The sequence below is a fragment of the Alnus glutinosa genome, chromosome 13 (genome assembly GCF_958979055.1).
Source record: "Alnus glutinosa chromosome 13, dhAlnGlut1.1, whole genome shotgun sequence".
NCBI classification, from domain to species: Eukaryota; Viridiplantae; Streptophyta; class Magnoliopsida; order Fagales; family Betulaceae; genus Alnus; species Alnus glutinosa.
In genome coordinates this window covers 4,679,688-4,700,542 of record NC_084898.1, presented here as the reverse complement: position 1 = coordinate 4,700,542, position 20,855 = coordinate 4,679,688, and the positions used below count along the sequence as shown (strand labels likewise).

Genomic DNA, 20,855 nt, shown 5'->3' with positions numbered 1-20,855 from the left:
TCAAAGGTAACCAGATAAGAAAGAAACGCATGCTTTACAATAGTAGAGGGATTGCAACTATAAAATAAATAAGTAAATAAAAGGTAGAAATTTCTTATAAATTGGTTCATAGAAAATTTTATATAACCCATGTATAAAAATGATATGTGTTTCTTTAAGCATATAAGAAACACATATTTTTTTATTAATTATATTAAAAAAACATGTGAGAAGTACATGCTATTAAAATAGAGTAATGATTCACTACCACCTAAATATACAATTTTTCACCATCTTGCCTACGTGGCAAGGTGGTCCATCACCTTAATTTATTTTTAAAAAATAAAAACATTCAAAAAGTAGTGGGGAAAATAACATATGACATGTACATGTTAATGGACGCATGTCAATCTTATATGTGTGTTGTAGAAAATTTATGTCCATAAATAAATTAGTAGAGGGATTAGTTTTTTTTTTTTTTCAAATATTTTCTATTAAACTAAAAAGACATATGAAATAATGAATTAAGTAAAAAACTAAAATGGCATGTATGCATGATGAGAAATGACAAGCTTTAAAGTGATGACGTGTCAATATCTCGTACGAAAGGACCACAAAAAAGTAGTATAGTGCAGCACCACAATATTCCAGTCCCCAAGCGGCCAGGCCTGCAACGAGAAAGCTGAGAGCTTTGCGTCCTTCGTCTCTCTCACTCTATCTCTCTCTCTCTCTCCCTCTTTCTCTCTGTGTGGAAACAAGCAAACCCAGAACCACCAAACTCCTATTCATCATCTTAAGGGCCATAGCTTACCCATAATTCAAAGGTAATCTCTTTATTTATTCTGTACAAAGTCTAGCTCATCTTAGGTTCATTTCCATTTGCTTGGGCAAGTGGGAGCTGTTTTTGTTTTTTTGCATTTCATGTTGACCATGATTGTTTGTCATGTTTGATTTATGTGGACGCCTCTTGGATATTCATATTAGCATTTCAAGTTCTGTGTTTGTGTTTTATATGGTGATTTTGTTTTCCAATGAAATGTTGTTGATTTGAGTTTGAATTTGCTTTGGCACTTCAAACTTTCTTGTGATAGTAATTTTTTTTTTCGTCGGTGATTATTGCATATTATGAATGTAAAACTGATCTGGGTTGGGTGTTTGCCGATTGGTATGATTGTTATTGGGTTTTGAAATCATAGACTTGGGCAACTCATGCATATTTGTCAAATTTACTGGTGGAAATATAAGAACTCTATTTGATAATGATGAGTTTTTAAGGATGTTTTTTTTTTGGTTTGAAAAAGTGTTCTGATGTTTTGAAAAGTATTTTGTGTGTTTTGAGGAGTATTTTGTGTTTTGGGTTGTTTATTAATGTTTTGGTTTTGAAAACAGAAAACAAAAGATTTGGATTTGTTTGTTAAACCATTTTTTTTCTCACTTTTGTTTTCTATTTTCAAAACATAAATGTTAACAAATAACCTAAAACACAAAACACTCAAAACTATTTTCACTTTTATGTCACATTATAGCACTTTTTAAACAAAAAACAGAAAGTACCCTCCAATAGGAGGTGTGGCTCATTGGAATGTACTCTTTACGCGATATGCTCAAGATTGGGAGGTGGAGATGGTGATATCATTCTATGACCAGTTATACTCTAGTCGAATTCGGCTCGGAGAGGTCGATAGGGTGGTGTGGAATATTTCTAAGAAGAGGAATTTTGAAGTGAAGACTTTTTATAAAGTTTTAGTTTGTCACGAGGCGGTCTATTTTCCGTGGAAGGGTATTTGGCGTGTTAAAGCTCCGAAGTGGGTGGCATTCTATGTTTGGAAAGTTGCTTTAGGAAAGATCTTAACTCATGATAATTTACGTAGGCATGGTATTGTGGTGGTAGAGTGGTGTGTTATGTGTAAGAAGTATGGGGAATCTGTTGATCACCTTCTTCTACATTGTGATGTGGCACGGGTTGTTTGGAGTTATTTCTATAGCTTATTTGGGGTGGAGTGGGCTATGCCTAGTAGTGTTATGGATTTATTGAGTAGTTGAGGTACTTTGCTAGGTCGTGGTTCTGCTCTCCGTATTTGGAAGCAGGTTCCCTTATGTGTTTTGTGGGGCTTGTGGCGAGAGAGAAATTCTAGGCCTTTTGAGGATGTGGAGATTACGGTTGGGGCTCTTTGTAGAAATGTGTTCAATATGTTATAGTTGTGGGTTTCGGCGCATAGTCCGGGTCGTATGTCATTTGCTGATTTTTTACTTTCATGTTCGTTTATCTCCTCTAATTAGGGGCTCTTTTATATACTTCCTGTGTACTATGGTGCGCTCCTTTGCGCTTTTTAATGAAATTATTACTTATCAAAAAAAAAATAAGCATTAACAAACAGAACCAAGGTTGTTTCAATTAAAATTGAAACGATGGGGTTATGAAAGAGCTAATATTTTAATATATATATATATATATGGGGAGAGAGAGAGAGAGAGAGAGAGAGAGAGAGAATGAAAAGAATCAAACTTGCAAATTTACCACTTCTAAGTTTACAACCACATTTGGATGTGCAATTCGAATTGCCCGATTTTGCTTTGTGTACCATTGTGAATAGTCCCGCATTGCAATACTTGGAAACAATGATCATGAAGGATAATTAAAAACTTAAAGTGAGGCCAATCTTCAAATCCAATTCCAAATGATCATCCCTTATGATGGTACCAGTATCAGCTGGATGTGTACTTTCAATGCATGTAAAACACAATGGAGAAATTCAACTTCCATGGGATTTCCGTACATACTCGTACATTCTTGATTCAGTTTTGTAATAGAATCTTCTAGTATTTCACTGTTGGCTAAGAGGCAGTTTATCCATGCTGGAATCACTATAGTCAGGTTTTGTTTAATTTTAATCGATTATTTATGTTCATGATGGATGATGGCTAATTTTAGCATTATAAGTTGTAATTGAAAAGTTGTGAATGTGTTCTATAAGGGGCACAAGATGGCACTCATTTCCCAGACAAGTCCATCATATTGCACCCATGCTGAAGTAATAAGATATAAAGCTGGGAACAAGATGATATTTAGCATGATAAACAATGTGGAGGCATCAAAAATGAAGGAACTCCGTGCTGGTTTCTTGTCCTCATCATGTAATTCTGCCAAGAAGGCACAGATTCTGCAAATAGATGGCCCTGGAGTTGGATGCAAACGAGGTCATCAAGTGATTGTTGCTGCAAGCCCTCCTACTGAGGATTCTGTAATTGCTACAGAGCCCTTGACAAAAGAGGATCTTGTATCATACCTTGCCTCTGGATGCAAGCCTAAGGAAAAATGGAGGTACAGTTACCAATTCTACATTGTACTTTAATCAGAGTGGTTTTCTTGTGCCATTTGTCCTACTCAAAATGCTACCATGAGCTGTGTATTATTGCAAATGCATTATATTTTAGTTTCAGAGGCTAGATTATTGTGTAACATGGATTACATGATTGATTATGAATTCAATTCTATTTCTCACATTACCCTGCTGCCTTTTAGGATTGTATGAACTTTCCTTTGACCTTGGATAGGTGATTATGTAGGTTCTTCTTGTGAGCTGCAGAATTAATTACTTTGAGCTTTACTAGATTAATTGGCAATTCCTTGTACTATGATAAAAAGTCAATACTCATGGTTGGGATTCTATGTTTTATTTAATTAACAATATTTTCTTACATGAGTTTCTTGATGCATTTTTCATCTAATCTGTCCCTAAACTTTTTACTCGTGGCTTTTCTTCGTGCAATATTTAGGTGTCCTAGTATGAATTTTGTGCTATTCATTTCTTCTTTTCAGTTAACCTTGCTTTGAATTGAATTCACTAAAAGTACCATTATTGGTTTATGATTTTGTTGATTAGCATATCTTATTCTTTCCTTCTTTTAGAACCAATTTCTTTTGTCAACGCTAGTAATTTGTTTACTTAGTTGTATGGTCATTTCAGAATAGGAACAGAACATGAGAAGTTTGGTTTTGAGCTTGGAACTCTACGTCCTATGACGTATGAACAAATTGCAGAGTTGCTGAATGGGATTGCTGAGAGATTTGATTGGGAGAAAGTAATGGAAGGTGACAAAATTATAGGACTCAAACAGGTTAACTGCTTATCTTTTGTATGTTTATCATTTTTAAACTTTGTGCATATAGTTGTCTATTGTTATCATATGAATGGTAATGCTTGGGAGTTATTTTATAGAGGTAATAGTTTTGTAATTTTGTTTACTCAAACGAATCCTTGTTAAGGAAACTATTAAGAAACTTTTCAATTGTTGACAGTGAATTTATGTGAAAGGGACAAAAAAATTAAATTACATTTTTGTGGGCCAGGGAAAGCAAAGCATATCACTGGAGCCTGGGGGTCAGTTTGAGCTTAGTGGTGCACCTGTTGACACCTTGCATCAAACTTGTGCGGAGGTTAACTCACACCTTTATCAGGTTGGTTGAAGTAATTATACTTTGTCATATGCATGAACAGGCTTGTGGCAAGTTTTCAAGTATATTTTTTCTTTTCATTTTTAAGTCTAGTGATCATAATTATCATCATCTTCATTTCCTTTGATTCTAATATAACTTCTTTTATGTATGTTTATATCATTATACAAAATTACCTCTTGAACTTCTACAGTACTTGATGAAACCCTAGCTCCCATTTTTTATGTTTTGCTTCTCTGGTTCACTCGGTTACTTGCTGTGTAATGTAAATCATTTGGAGAGAGAGAGAGAGAGAGAGAGAGATGCTCAGATTTTCGAGAGCCATGAGACATCAGTGGTGAAGCTCAAATTCTAGTTTTTTAGAGCACTTTTTTGGTTGGACAGCTTCTACAAACCCTAGAGAACTTCAAAATCCTTGGAATTAATTTGAGTGTTCCAACTTTTATATTACACACGTACTATTTTCCTTTGACAATATAATTACTTTTTTTTAGGAAAAAAAAAAACAAAAGGAAACATATGCTATGTATTTAACTCCTTTCATACTTTTCTGGTTCTGTTTCTCCAGTATTTGCTCTATAAGTATCTTTCTTTTATATAGTCAAAGTGCATGCTATTTAGAAGCACTTTTGAGAAGCCACAAAAGCAACCTATTTGATATGTGTTTGTTTGGTGGAAGCAAATATCAGACGTGAAAAAGTACTTTAAACAAGCAAGAAAATCAGCTTATTTTCTTTTTATTTGTATGGTTGAAATATATATCCCAAAAAGAACCTTTGGTTTTTTACTTATCCAAAAAAAGAAAAAAAATAAATAAAAATTACTTGTTAAAACAAAACCCCTGTTATTAACTATTAAGGATAAGGTAGGTATTAATGGTAAAGTCTTCTCCTGCCTGGTGTTTACCACCTCTAATTATTTGTGGTCTGTATTCTAGCTGATTAAGATTTCATTGTTTTCAAGACACGTGATGTGTGTCAGGGCCAAGAGAAGGAATGACTTGGAGCACTGTAATGTGGTCTACATTGTATCTGTATTACAGTGGCCGTCAATATATTATTGCATTAGGTTAGATATAGTCATTCTGAATAATCTGTTTCTTTATAGGTTTCCTTTATATGCTATATGTTATCAACTTAAGATATATCCAAAAAATCTGGATTGAAGTCATTTCGTGTAATTTTTCTAAAAGACTTGGGATGATGCATATTCAAATTCAATATATTTTGTAGTAACATTATATCATCATTTTCATCATTATTGTCCATTGTCATTTGCATCATAGCCTTGTATAGTGAATATCTAAATTCGAAGTTAGGGGCTTTTTTGCCTTGTTTTTGGGAGGTTTCATGAAAAGTATCTATTATATGCTCTTGAACTTATCAATTGTCTTCAAATGCTAAATTTTAATAGGTTAAAGCTGTTACAGAGGAAATGGGAATCGGATTTCTAGGAATTGGTTTCCAGCCTAAGTGGGGACTTAAAGACATACCTATAATGCCCAAGGTATTTTTAATCCTCTTTCCAACCATTTCATTTCAATGAAAAATCAAAGAAGCAATTGTTGAAAGAAACCTCATGGACTGAAGTAAGACCATAATCTGTCTTCAACCACCTTATTGTGATTAATTTGGCTCCAGTATTGAGATTGGCACATGGTTAAAGTTAATATGCAATGACGAATTAGAATGATCATAAAAATTGGTTCATTTTTAATTTTAATTATTTTTTTTTGGATGAATTGAAGAATTTATAAAACCAAACACATCAGCACATCTCGCCAGTAAAGACTGGGATCAAGAGTTCAAAAAAGAACCACAAACTAGCTGCAACATCAAGCAGCACACCCAGAATCAATTAATTTCACTCCTCTAGACATGTTTCTTGAACTATCTAGACTCTACCATTTCAACTGAAGCTTTGATATCTGTGAGTTGCATTTATATGGACTGATATCGGAATGTTAAATATAAGGGGGAAAGGAAATTCCAGAAATTATGTTGTTAGCTTCTACTTGTATTCAAAGTATTTGAGTCTGTAACTCAAACTCCCTGAATGAATTTATTTTTACAGACATCAACCAACTTCTCCTTGTTAGTTACTGTCCAGCAATTGGCCTTTTAATAATGCCAAGTTTCTTCATTCTATAATTCATTTTTACACTTCAATTACTTGCATACTGACAGAAAATTTTGGCTCAGGGAAGATATGAGATCATGAGGAATTACATGCCCAAAGTTGGCTCACTTGGACTTGATATGATGTTTAGGACATGCACTGTACAGGTGAGATGAATGTTATTACGTATGATCAGGTCATTCTAAAGCACACAATTGAAGGCTGTCAAGGTTTCATAATTTCAGGCAAAAGGGAAAAACTTCTAATTCAAACTCATCACCCGTGTTCCGACTAGAAAGTGATGCATATTAATTTTCACTTTTTATAGGTTAATCTGGACTTCTTTTCTGAAGCTGACATGATCAGGAAATTTCGTGCTGGTCTTGCTTTGCAGCCTGTAAGAAACTTTGGTCCTTTCTGTTTTTGGTGGAAAATTTTCTAATTTTCTGGCAACTAACAACTATTACAAATAAAACAGATAGCAACAGCTCTATTTGCAAATTCACCTTTCACTGAGGGAAAGCCAAATGGTTATCTCAGCATGAGGAGGTTTCCAAAAGTTCTCTTATAGTTGTTAGATTTCATATCTATTATTTGCTTTCTCCAGGGTTCTGAATTAATTTGTTTTCTATTTAAAAAAACAGCCACATTTGGACTGATACTGATAACAATCGTGCCGGCATGCTTCCTTTTGTTTTTGATGACTCCTTTGGGTGAGTTCCCCTTCTCTCATTTCCTCTCTAATAATTTTCTTTTTTTAACTTATTAATAAAATACCAAATGTTATTGTTTTTGCTTGGCTTGAATATATCCACTAGTATTCTGTTTCTGAGCTTCTTCTGAACATTAACTGATCATCCATTGGTTAACATGAACTATGAGCATCAAGTTTTTTTTTTTTTTTTTTTTTAATATAAGTAATGCAATTCATTAAAAACGAAAAGGGGCGCAACCCTAAAGAAAACCCATTTAATGATAATCCTAGGATGTGTGATCTCTGCCTATACTGATATCTCCTTGCTTGTTTGAAATGAAGGATTATCATAATTGACTAGTTCTAACTCAAAAGTCATACCTAAACTAGAATATTGAACTTTATTGCCCTTCACCAATTTGAATAAATATAATTTGATGGTCTTGCTTCATGTTGTAGAGACCGTAAATATATGAGCCACATTCTTTTACAAGGACTCTGTTGTTGGACTGTTAATTTAATGTAATGCTCTATTTGCCTTTTCAATTCCTTTTTTATTTTATTTTTTTCACATGAATGCTGCTGTGTGAAGTGTTGAGCTATGCAGGGATACATGTTCATATGCACATGAATGCATGCAGCCTTCTGATTGTATCTTGTTATACACCCATCTGCATCTGTTTCCAAAGTTTTAGAGGTTTAATGTTCTATTCTAGTCTCTTTTGGCATTCATATTTGGGACTGTCATTATGATGATCAAAACTACGATAAAAAACTACGTTATAAGTGAGACGTCATTTCTGCAATAGACAAAAAACTATTCTTATGTGAGAGTTAAATCTTACACTATCTTTATACACGGCTGCATTATACATGTGTGTGTGTGTGTGTGTGTGTGTGTGTGTGTGTGTAATATACATATGTGTTGAGGCCTTAATTACTTCTAAGAAATGCAACTTCATTCTTATTTTACTAGAAAAGGTGAGTTTTACATCAATGTATTATTATCTTGTTTTTTATGGGGGGGAATGGAATTCATTTCTGTTTTGTGATAAGAAACTGATGCAATAAAAAGAAACAAAAGAAAAGGGATAAAGGTTACTTCGAGAGAGCCGTGATCTCCAATGGCTACTTCGAGGGAGCGGTGACCTCCAAGATACTAACAAAGGTTCTAGGTTTTCATAATATTGAGCATGCTTCTTTATTGATTAGGGTTACCCTTATATAGAAGACGGCTAGGTCATAAGACATAACCATTAAGTCTAGCCGTCATTACATTATGCAGAAAAATAACTAAAAAGGAAATAAACTAATGGAAAATACAATCCTTATTAGATAAAACACTTAGGGAAATAATATATGGAGATTATACTCCTTATTCACTGTTGTTTTGGGGGATTCGGTACTGCCACGTGTGCTACCACGTAAGCCCTAAAATTCTGAACGTATCATCCCTCTCCCCTAACATCTTCCTTGTCCCCAAGGAAGAATTCTGGTGTACCCACTGCCACATGTCTACCCCAGGAACAAGATGCAACTATGCTGGACAATGAATCCATATGACGCTTTTCAGCAGCTCTCTCAAAACATCTTCTTGGTGTAGAAAGTGTTGCTTCTGTAAATGGTGCTTCGACATTATATGAGCGCATCAATGCTTTATAACCACCATAATTGAATCCCACCAAATTTCCAACACACGTCATACTATTTGCCAAGAGAATGAGATGCTCTTGGAGAACACCTTTTGCTACCATTGTCACTGATTTTTCCAGGCGCTTCTTACCACGAGATGCATCCCAAAGCTCGGCTTTCTTGTTCCTGGTTCGTGTCTCTTTCTTGTAGTGGTTGGGATCACGCAATCTTCTTTTCCCATCAATATATTTTTTTTTCCCGAACCAAAGCCAAACAAAAGCTCTCTTCTTTATCTCTCTCGCACCGCAGTGAACACGAGTGACTCCCAGAGGCATGGAGGCGCGACGTGAGTTGATGACGGCGCGTTTGGAAGGTTGGTCTGGTGATTTCTGGATGTGCGGCTGGGGTGGGCTGATCTGAAGCCAGTCGACGGTGGTTTGGTGAGGCGCTGGTGTGGATGGATTTTGGTTGCTTCAACCACTCTTTTCTTCCTCTTTTTTGCGACGGTGGCAACCGGTGAGGTAGGTGTTGTGGTTTGCGTCTCTAACACCGCTTGGGGCTTTGGCATCATCCGATCACTTCTTGTTGCCTGTGGGGTAGGTTGAATGGGTGGGGCTTGGCTAGCTGGAGAGGTTTGTGGTGGAGAAAAGCTTTCAATTCTTTTCCTGATCTCCTCCATCCATTTGCTCGCTTCTTTGTACGCGAGGAATTCTAACCTCATCTTGTCTAAACTCGCTTGTTCCTCTTCATTCCAAAAAAACATGGTGATGGTGTGGATCGGAGATTGTTGTAGACAACAATCAACCTTTGCTCTGATACCACTTGATGCAATCAAATAATAAAAAGAACAAAGAAAAAGGATATGGGCTCGAGAGAGCCATGATCTCTAATGACTACTTCGAGGGAGCCGTGACCTTCAAAGATACCAACAAAGGTTCTAGGTTTTCATAATATTCAGCGTGCTTCTCTATTGATTAGGGTTACACTTATATAGAAGACGGCTAGGTCATAAGACATAACCATTAGGTCTAGCCGTCATTACATTATGCAAGAAAATAACTAGAAAGGAAATAAACTAATGGAAAATACATTCCTTATTAGCTAAAACATTTGGGGAAATAATATATGGAGATTATACTCCTTATTCACTGTTGTTTTGGGGGATTCGGTACTGTCACGTGTGCTGCCACGTAAGCCCTAAAATTCTGAACGTATGAGAAACTTTCTTTTCTTGAATGATAACCGGTTTTTCAGTTTCTAAGTTACCTGTTAATGTATTGACTTTGTTTTATATGACTTTTTTTCCCCTTTCTTTTCTTTAATGCAGGTTTGAGCAGTATGTTGATTATGCTCTCAACGTTCCAATGTATTTCGTTTATCGGAAAAAGAAGTATATTGACTGTACTGGAATGACTTTCCGGGTTTCCATCTATCCTTAAGATCTTGTAACTTAAGGCTTTCTGTAGCCATGCTCTTCTTTTATTCAACATTTTTTTCCCTTTGACCGTTAAATTTGATTTCAAATCATCCATTTGTTTCAGAAAATAAGATTGGTTCTGTTACTTTTTTGCAGGACTTTTTGGCTGGAAAACTTCCATGTATCCCAGGTGAATTGCCAACTCTCAATGATTGGGAGAATCATTTGACAACAATATTTCCCGAGGTTCATATATGCCTCTTATCAAATTTTTTAATTTTCAGGTTTATCAGATGTAATCTCCAAATTTATGCCGTATCTTACTTTCTTTATTCAGGTCAGGCTGAAGAGATACTTGGAGATGAGGGGAGCTGATGGAGGACCTTGGAGGAGGTTATGTGCTTTGCCTGCATTTTGGGTAATGGCCTTCTCTGACTGTTTTTTCAAATCTAGCCTGTTTATAATCTCTCTGTGTATGTGTGTAACAGATTCCTCAGTTTACATGTCATTGCTTTGTCTTTTTGACACTCTTCTGATTATTTATATTTGTATAAGAACAAGACGCATTGCAATTTATATTCATAAAGATCCTTTTTTCCCCTTGTGCAGTTCCTTACAATATCACGTTGGATGTAGTTTATGTACACTAAACATGTCAGCCTGCTTTGTGTCTAACTTGTGTAAATTATGTTATGAACTGCTTCATTCCAGTGAGGTCATCTCATTGTGATTTTCTATAAAATGTCAGGTAGGTTTATTATATGATGAGGTTTCACTGCAAAATGTTCTAGACATGACAGCCGATTGGACTGCAGAAGAAAGACAGATGCTAAGGAATAAGGTAATTGAAAATTTTATATAACAAACATCTATTATCTTCTCTCTCAATTTTTTTTTTTTTAAGTGATATTTTCTAGTTTTTGAAATTTCTTTCCAACAGACACCACAGTTTTTCTCCTCTCCCCTCCCCCTACTATGAATTTTTTATACTTGATGATGTTTGTAAATGCGATGGACCCACATTTGTAGTTTGTCATAGCAGCATGTTGTTTAGGGTCATGGAACTTGCTATTGTTTCCTGTCTAAAGCCTAACATCTATAACATAAGAAGTATCATCTAAAATATGCATCATATGATAAAATTGCATCCTCTATTATTCTGTTTTATGAAACTAACACCAATCATATCTTTCTACGGGGATCAAGATGGCTACCTAATTATAAAATCTATTCAATAGGTTCCCACGACTGGTCTAAAGACACCTTTTAGGGATGGGTTACTGAGGCATGTTGCTGAAGATGTTGTACAGTTGGCAAAGGTATGTTGGGGTTACTGCAGTTCTTGCTGCTTATGTTAGATTTTATTGATTCTCCAAGGATGTACGCCTCTTCTTCTGCAGGATGGCTTGGAGAGGAGAGGCTTCAAGGAATCAGGTTTCCTGAATGAAGTGACTGAAGTAGTTAGAACAGGTACTGATTTAGGCTTTTCTTTTTCTTTTTTTAATTTTTATTTACCCTTTTTTCTCTGGTATTGGCATTCATTACCTCAACACTCTTAAGGTATAGGCTTATAAATCTTAATGAAGACTTCATATTTTCATTTTTTTAGTTCTCCATATTATATGTGAAGTTATATGTTTGCTGCTCACGCACAAAGTTGTGTGCTTGTTTACCTCTACGTGCCTATTATGCTGATTTAGACTCCATCTTTTTGCTATTGTACAAGTTTGTAAATGCCTTTTAGCTCAACATATCTCTTACAGATTGTTTAATCCATGAATTTGATTTGAGAGGATATTTTGGGTTTCTTTTACATAAATTTTGAGAAAAGATTTAGAAGCATTTAGAAATTAGGAATTTTAAATACCACGCGTCTTTTTTTCCCTTACACAAGAAATGCTTTTAGAATTTTTTTAAGTGTTTAATTTTGGAAATATAAAACTTGATTTGGAGATGTTCCTTAGCAAGAAATGCTTGAGCAACAGTCTTCTTCCAAGGCATTCAATTCTTGCGCTTATGATCTATTTTGATCTCGTGTCAATGATTGATAATATTCTTGTGGCAGGTGTCACACCAGCTGAGAGGCTTTTGGAGTTGTATAACGGGAAATGGGGACAGTCCGTAGATCCTGTTTTTGAGGAGCTACTCTACTGAGGTGAATTAGATTCTTGAGACACTTACTTATCAAAAAAGATTCTTGAGACACTTTGGTGGATCCTTTTGTGTGTAAAACCTTTCTTTTTCTGGTTGTAATCCTAGTTTTTATTTCAAGCTGATTTTAACTTATGGCTATTAACATCTTAGAGGAATAAATTGTGATGTAAATCCTCGACAGAAGGCTTCTCATGTACCTCATTGAAAATAACCAGATCAAACTCTGGTCATCTTATCTCATAAATGCCTACAGGTTGTTAAAACCTGTTCATTGAGAGAGATTAACTGGAACTTCCAAAATTTTTTTGATAAGTTACTGGAACTTCCAAAATTGAAACTGAATAATGTTATATGGTTGGTAATAAGTATTGATAAGTCGATGTCATACACTTTTTTGTAGCACATTTCATTCTGGTTCTCCCTTCCAAGAACTTCAGTTCATGCCTCCTTGATGCAAGGGGCGAGACGCGAATTTTACTTTAATTTGGTCTTATTGAATTTTAGAGACCAATTCTATTTGTTAATTTTATGATAATATTGATCCATGTAGTTTTATTTAGGTCCTATTTGTTAATTGGATTATTAGTATTTAGTTTTATGTTCTATTTAATTTTCAAGAGTCAATGGTGTTTTTGCAATTCAATAAATGGGCTTTGCCCAAAGTCAATTAAATTAAGGTTTTAGTCGTTAGTCTATTTAAGTGTGTTTTGTACTCCAATGGAGGCCGACCTTGATGAAATAAAAAATATTTGGAATCGATTCTCATTGTTTCTCTCATTCTCTCCCTTTAGCTTCTTCTTAATTTAACCGTGTGATTTTTGTGATTATTGTTGGTTCTACATTACTCCTGCTAACTTAATAGATATGATGAAGTGATATAGTTTGTTGATTCACTCCAATAATTAGCAAGAATACCTACTTAGACTCCCATCCAACAATTTAACTGCATTAAGGTCAAGATATATGAATTTGTTGATTCCTATCAATGTTGTTATTGCTAGCCTATTATGATGTTTCCTGTGCTTCAAGATATTAAAATCCACTTCTATTATCTCATTGCCTGTCATGGCTGTCCACAAGCCATGTGGCTACCACATGTGCCATGTGCTCCCCTCTCCAACTAGTGATTCCCTGCTATTCTTTTTCAACTATATGTGTTAAAAAAAAAAAGGGTTAGGTTCTTTTTCCCTTTTTGTTTTCCTGCCCTGCTACTCGAAAATAATATAACAAAAAAGGTGGAGAGTTTTGGCTATTGCATCAGAATATTAGCAGAAAAATGTGTTGATTTTCTCTTTTAAAAGATTCCCTATCTATATATATATATTTATAGATAGATAGTTAGATGAACAAGGGGGTGTGTCAAATCATCTTACTGGATTGATAGTTGTGTTGTTGCTGTTGAGGGAACATTCTAAAATCATTGGGTTATCATGCAGATGTGGACAGCCTATCTTGCTCTTGTTCTCATATCACTCTTGAATATCCCACTAATAAGTTTAAAACTCTCCTCTAACAGCACGTTTGTAGAAGACTATCCATAACTCCATCATTGTCCACCTTTTTGTAATTTTCCCTTGTCTTTCAGTTAATTATTGTATATTTTAGAATAATAGCAAGGTATGCCACAAAAAAAAAAAAAAAAGGCTCTGCAATGTTTGTTAATGTGTTTTAGGGGGTGTTTTTATACTTTTGAGTACTGCTACATACTACAACTCTACTCATTCTATTGGGTTGATTTGGTTGTGCTTGTTAACTCTTGAATTTTTTTTAACAATGACTGATTTAAGAGCTGATAGGAACTACCACATCAGCTCAGTCAGCTCAGTGAGATGTGAATAGGATATGATTATAGTATGTAGCATTACGCTTTAACTTTTTGTTTGAAAAAGGTGGTCTGATGTAACATAAACATGAAAACTGTTTTTGTGTTTTGTATTTTGGGTTGTTTGTAATATTTTTGTTTTGAGAACAAAAAATAAAACAAAGAACAAAAAATTTAACAAACAAAGCCTAGCTATGGTAGTCAGATGTAACAGGTTTTTAACGTTTGTTTTTATCTCTTTTCTTTCTTTTTAATGCATAGATGACATGCTTCTAATGATCTCCATGTGTTTATCTTAGTTTTATGAAGTGCAACATTGGATTCCACCAAGAAGTAGCCAACTAGTCCTTGTGTGGGGTGCTAGAGAGAGAGAGGGCCAGAAATAATTCATTCCAGGAGATGGACTGTCAGGGCATTCTCGTGCCTCCAATAATTGAGGCTTCCTTCTGTCTTCACCCCTGTTGTATATTACCAAGACCTACCTAATTTGATCCGAAAATCACATTAACAATTGGTTTATGTGCTATACTCTTATCTCTTTTTCTTTTCTTTTGTCTTTTCATATTTTTTACTTGGAGGGCATTTTATTAGGCAATCTTCCATCTTGGTTTCCTTGCCAATCCACCTGTAGACTTCAAACTGTTGATGAATATGAACATGAAGTTTCAATGATCAACACTCCAAGAGAATTACATAATGAAAGCTCTCACCAAAGGATTCTCTTGGCTCACGACATAGAATGAAGCTAATCTCTCAATATCAATTGCTCAGATGGCTTAGACTTACTTCTCAATCTACCATAAATATAATATAGAGAAAGAAAAAGAAACCCTAATTATGTATGTTAAAATCCATTGAACGTGTGCAAGTCATCGAGTGACATCATGACGTGTTAATAATCTCGTCAAAATGCCTCTAGAGTTTTCAATGTATCAGCAACCAAATAACAAAGGCATCAGGACGCTTAGTTGGCGGACCTCTCAGTGAGTCTACCGGAACCCATCGGGTCAGGACGTGTTGGTTATGACATGTTGTAAGTCTTTATACTCGAGTTGCATCAGGACGTGTTGTTGACGCCCTAGTAGACAGTGCAATCGATGGCTCCTCTATACCACTCACATCAAGACGGCTTGTTGACATTGTTGTTGACAAGGCTCTCTAGAGTGCTTCTAGAGCAATCGCGTCAAGATGTCCAGCTGACGCATTTGCTAATGCCAGTGTAAAACTTACAACTTTAACTCCAAATTACATCCACCCATAAGATTAAGTATTCAAGGACTACAACACATGTTTTGATCACTAAATAGGCTAATACTAAAAACCTAACATACGAGATAAATGCAAAAAATGTGTCAGTTCATAGGGTTAAGTGTATTTTTGCCTCAACGTTTTGCTGATAATTTGGTAGTTTTGCTCTTGTTCAAAGAGTATTGCTTACGTTTTGTGTCCTGAAAATACCACATCAGTAATTGGAAACGCGTGACACTCTCAGCTTATGTCCTGTGCGCAAATATCGAAACCAGTTAAATATGAACAAGTGTGCACCATTTTGCCAACATGGGCTGTTACATATGGCCAATGTTCATGTTCATGTTGATGCTGGAAAGAGACCCCTTACGTTGCTGTTATGGCTGATGAGGATGTGCTCTCTAATATATGGTATCTGGTCAAATCAGCCATATCTCTATTACACTTCACCAATTCTTTTTTTTAAGGTTGTTCACCATATACAGACAAAGAAATAAAATAAAAAATTAAAATTACAGTTTAGATCAAACGAACAGCTAAAAAACCTAATATTTTTGAAGTGATGAACCAATAGAAACTCAAGCCTTGCTTCTAGTACAAGATTTGATTAAAAAGGCATTATGATGTCAAATCAAAGGGTGAAACTAGGGAGCCAAAGGGCCATGCTCCCAGGTTTGAAATTAGACTTAAGTCCCTATTAAAATCAGGATGTGTTTGAAATTACGATTTCGTAAATTAAAAATATGATTTTAAACCAAATCACAAAAAATGAATAGTTTGTAAATTGCGTTTTTAAAAATTTGCGATTTGAAATGAAAACGCAGAAAACTGCTTTTTCAAATCGCAAACAAGTAGGTGTTTTTTTGAAAATGTAGCATTTTAAAAGCTATTCTGTAATTTTAAAGGTCAAACTGTGATTTGGCCAAACATTTAACTATATTTTTAAAAATTACCTTTTCAAATCGCACTTTTTTGAAATTGCAAACCTAAAGACCCTAGGCTAGTTGGCTTCTCATTCATGTTTTGGCATCTCCCATGAGAAATCTTGTACCGTCCAGTGTCAAATTGTCGAGGAAAAATATATTCATGAAAAGGGTGGAACCAAGTTAGGAATTGAGCATGAGTAATTATACTCTTCACACTCATTTATCACATTCATTTTACACCGGCTGACGTGATGTGTTTTAACTTCAATAGGCTTTTCTTTTGTTTTTTAGGACAAAGATTACCACCAAACTGGGTTGGAGGAATTTCCTACAACTTAGTCGATAAAAATGGCATATGTCCCTTTGTATATGAGAAACACATGCTTTTTTTAATTGTAAAAACAAAGTTGAAATGAATTTTATTAAAAATGCATTTACTCTTCCAACTTTACCCTTGCAATTAAAAAAAAAAAACATGTGTTTCTGACATGCAAAAGAACACATGACATTTTTATAGATTAAGTTGAAGGAACTTCCTCCAACCTAGTTTGAAGGAAAACTCTGCCATTTTTTAAAAGTGGCTAACATGAAAAGCCACTTAAAACATGCCACGTCAACGGATTTCAAAAACGAGTAAAACAAATGAATGTAAATAGTAGAATTATTAATGACATAATGATAAATGGGTATGAAATCTTAATGACAGATGGGAAATCAAATAAGAGGATGGGTTGATAATTTTCAGCTGGAATAATTCCAGAGGGACTAGCAAGCATCCTGTTGTCACCTCCCATATACAGCTCACAACTCTCTTTTTGGAGTTTGACATGTCATCCTCCAAACAAACCCACATGAAAATATTAATTGAACCTTCCTATTCTTTTATTTTATATATACATATTTTCTTTCTTTGAGAGACAGAAATATATCATAGTCTCCAGCTTCAAGCTCTATATATCTCTCTGCTTCTTTAGCTTTTTATCCCAAAAAAAAAAAAAAGAGAAAAGAAAATCTTCTTGAAGAACACCCATTAGCCATTCCATCAAGAAAATGAGAGAAATTCTCCATGTTCAAGCAGGGCAATGTGGCAACCAAATTGGTAGCAAGTTCTGGGAGGTTATGTGTGAGGAACATGGCATTGATGCCACAGGAAGTTATGTTGGGAATTCTCACCTTCAACTGGAGAGGGTGAATGTTTACTACAATGAAGCCAGTGGTGGGCGCTATGTCCCCAGAGCAGTGTTAATGGACCTTGAGCCTGGCACCATGGACAGCCTGCGCACAGGTCCTTATGGGAAACTGTTTAGGCCTGACAATTTTGTCTTCGGCCAAAATGGTGCTGGAAACAATTGGGCCAAGGGCCATTACACTGAGGGAGCTGAACTCATCGACTCTGTTCTTGATGTTGTTCGTAAAGAGACTGAGAATTGTGATTGCTTACAAGGTATTTCATCTTATCATTTCTTCATTTTCAGGCATATATATAACCACATCCTGTTACAGTGTTACTAAATATTTCGGGGAGAGGACTTCTTACGGGGCTCACCTGTCTGAGTAGGTTTTATTTAGACAGGACGGCTCCAAAAGGGTCCTCTCACGCTAGCATGCCTAAATAGCTAATAATCCGGACAAGTGCACTGGATCTCAATCCAAATATTTGTTAAATGTAAAAGCACAAACTTAACCTAACGAAGGAATATCTTCCAATTCAGTCTATTAAACTGATATTTATTCAAAATTTATATGATTCTCACATGTAAGAATCACACGCTCTATTAAAAATTTATGTGAGAATCAAATGTATTTTGGACACATATCAGTTTAATAGACTAAATTGAAGGAAATTTCTCCTATTCAATTTAGAGGAAAACTTTATCCAACATAACAAAACGAGAATGAAATGTGTCATGCTCACATTCTTTCAAGTACAAAATTTTGGACCAATTTTAGCCACACAAGACCACTGCGTCAAAAACCGTCATTTTTGGCGACCCTTTTCTTAGCCTGTATGCCAATAAACTATTGGTTCGGACTATTTATTTAGCCTATTCTCATATACTGTTAAGTTTTATCTTGTACTGTGATGTTTATACTGGCGTTTATGTTAGGGTGCTCCGCCCCTCCCTTTTGTATTGTCACTTTGGCAATATAGTAAGCTTCATGGATTGTGTATGTATGTGAACAGGGTTCCAGATTTGCCATTCACTGGGGGGTGGAACAGGGTCTGGGATGGGGACATTGCTGATATCAAAGATCAGGGAAGAATATCCAGACAGGATGATGTTGACTTTCTCAGTGTTCCCCTCTCCCAAGGTCTCTGATACTGTGGTGGAGCCCTACAATGCAACCCTCTCTGTGCACCAGCTAGTTGAAAATGCCGACGAGTGCATGGTCCTTGACAATGAAGCCCTATATGATATCTGTTTCCGAACCCTCAAGCTCACAAATCCAAGCTGTAAGTGGGAAGCTTATTACAATTTTTTCTTGTTTTGGTTTTCGGTACAAATTTATAAGCAAATTTAGGATTCGGTTACGTGAAAAAATTCAAATGTTTTACCTTTTTTTTAATGGAATCTACGCACGATACAAAATTCAAACGCCCGAGTTCTTGAAATTTAGGATCCAGATTTGAGTTTAATCCATCACAATTTTATGTAGTTTGTGATTTGTTGGCTTATGAATTTTAGGGCAACTTGGAGCTTCTTTGAAAATATGAGTTGCGGAGTCTATTATTATTGAGAGATAAAAGATTTAATATAATAAGCTTAAGCATATAGGTTTGAGCTTACTAATTAACTAAACTACCCGTATATAAGAAATGAATGATCTTATTAAACATATTGGGACACGGCTTTTGAGACACCACAGAACTCCAAAAATAAATAAATAAATAAGTATATGGGTTTGGGATAGATAATATTACATTAATAGCTCAATTTTATAATTAATGTTCGACATGAGGCTTAATTATGTAATTAAATTTTGCATACAAAATCATTTCTCTTAATGGGGTTAGAGAGAATTTGTCACTTCTAAAATGGATGTTGGGACACAGCTTTTGAGATACTACTTAACTCAAAAAGCTTAACCTACTTGCCCTCATACTTGTATCTTCTAACAATTATTTAAGTAAATTTTGCATACAAAATCTTGGATCATTCTTATAGTATCAATCATGTTAATAACTCCACTTTTTCTTTGGCCCCATAACGGGCAATGAATTGTTTATCCTCTAATATGTTATGTTTATTAAACCTTAGCAAAATCTAGAGTTAATCTATTAGTTTCATCCCTAAATATTGTGATGTTATGTCTTTCTCTAACATGTCCATATCTTTGCCACAGTTGGTGATCTTAATCATTTGATCTCAACAACCATGAGTGGAGTAACATGTTGCCTTCGCTTCCCTGGCCAACTAAACTCTGATCTCCGCAAACTAGCAGTCAATCTGATCCCATTCCCACGCCTACACTTCTTCATGGTTGGTTTTGCACCCTTAACTTCTCGTGGCTCACAGCAATATAGAGCACTCACCATCCCTGAGCTCACTCAGCAAATGTGGGACGCCAAAAACATGATGTGCGCCGCCGATCCGCGCCACGGAAGGTACCTAACGGCCTCGGCTATGTTCCGTGGCAAAATGAGCACTAAGGAAGTTGATGAACAAATGATAAATGTACAAAACAAGAACTCCTCCTACTTTGTTGAGTGGATACCTCATAACGTTAAATCAAGTGTTTGTGACATTCCACCAACTGGGTTAACAATGTCTTCCACATTCATGGGGAATTCGACGTCGATTCAAGAAATGTTTAGGCGTGTTTCGGAGCAATTCACGGTCATGTTTAGGCGAAAGGCATTTTTGCATTGGTATACCGGGGAGGGGATGGATGAGATGGAGTTTACAGAGGCCGAAAGTAACATGAATGATTTGGTTTCGGAGTATCAGCAATACCAAGAGGCAGCTGCGGAGGGGGACGGGGAGGAGGAGGAGGAGGCGGAGAATTAAGGGGTGTGTATTTTTTGGGTTTGGCCATGTGTCATGGCAAGGGGAATATGTTACGTTTGAGCACCTTCTAATTTGACCTTTGGTTGTGAATAAGGTGTTGTTTTGTGTATTTATGTTGTGAATTTGTGATTGTCATTATTTATGTAAATGTGAAGTTGTGAGGAGACAAAAAGGAGAATAATGATATCATTTGTGAGTATAAGTTTTGTACGTATATCAAAAAGTTTAGTGACTCTTTTATTTGACATGCTTGCATTTAAAAAATAATAATAATAATAATTTGTTTCTAATTATGAAAGTTAATAGGAAAAGACAGAGATAAAAACAAAATAATGGGACTGACCCCATATATCACAGCAATTTTAAAACTTTATTAAAACAAAATGCAATACCTATGGT

General features: G+C 35.4%; 2 protein-coding genes across 3 annotated transcripts; both read left to right on the top strand.

Moving 5' to 3' along the window:
* The first annotated feature begins 636 nt into the window (after nt 1-636).
* Nucleotides 637-14,948, top strand: LOC133854243 (glutamate--cysteine ligase, chloroplastic). Of its 2 annotated transcripts, none has more exons than XM_062290339.1 (17): nt 637-803; nt 2,955-3,301; nt 3,948-4,098; nt 4,331-4,438; nt 5,849-5,941; nt 6,637-6,720; nt 6,882-6,950; nt 7,032-7,102; nt 7,198-7,266; nt 10,207-10,300; nt 10,453-10,542; nt 10,634-10,714; nt 11,045-11,137; nt 11,535-11,615; nt 11,697-11,766; nt 12,362-12,451; nt 12,851-13,010. In XM_062290339.1, the coding sequence occupies exons 2-16, from the start codon at nt 2,964-2,966 to the stop codon at nt 12,448-12,450; spliced, it is 1,581 nt and encodes a 526-aa protein (XP_062146323.1). In that variant the 5' UTR covers nt 637-803; nt 2,955-2,963; the 3' UTR covers nt 12,451; nt 12,851-13,010. The 2 variants fall into 2 exon arrangements, with proteins under 2 accessions (XP_062146323.1, XP_062146322.1); XM_062290338.1 differs by lacking the exon at nt 12,851-13,010 and adding an exon at nt 14,572-14,948 and having other exon boundaries at nt 638-803.
* Nucleotides 14,949-17,375: 2,427 nt separating this feature from the next.
* LOC133854159 (tubulin beta chain-like) lies at nt 17,376-20,701 on the top strand. The gene is made up of 3 exons (XM_062290221.1): nt 17,376-17,890; nt 18,632-18,901; nt 19,792-20,701. The coding sequence occupies exons 1-3, from the start codon at nt 17,497-17,499 to the stop codon at nt 20,454-20,456; spliced, it is 1,329 nt and encodes a 442-aa protein (XP_062146205.1). The 5' UTR covers nt 17,376-17,496; the 3' UTR covers nt 20,457-20,701.
* The last annotated feature ends 154 nt before the right edge of the window (nt 20,702-20,855 follow it).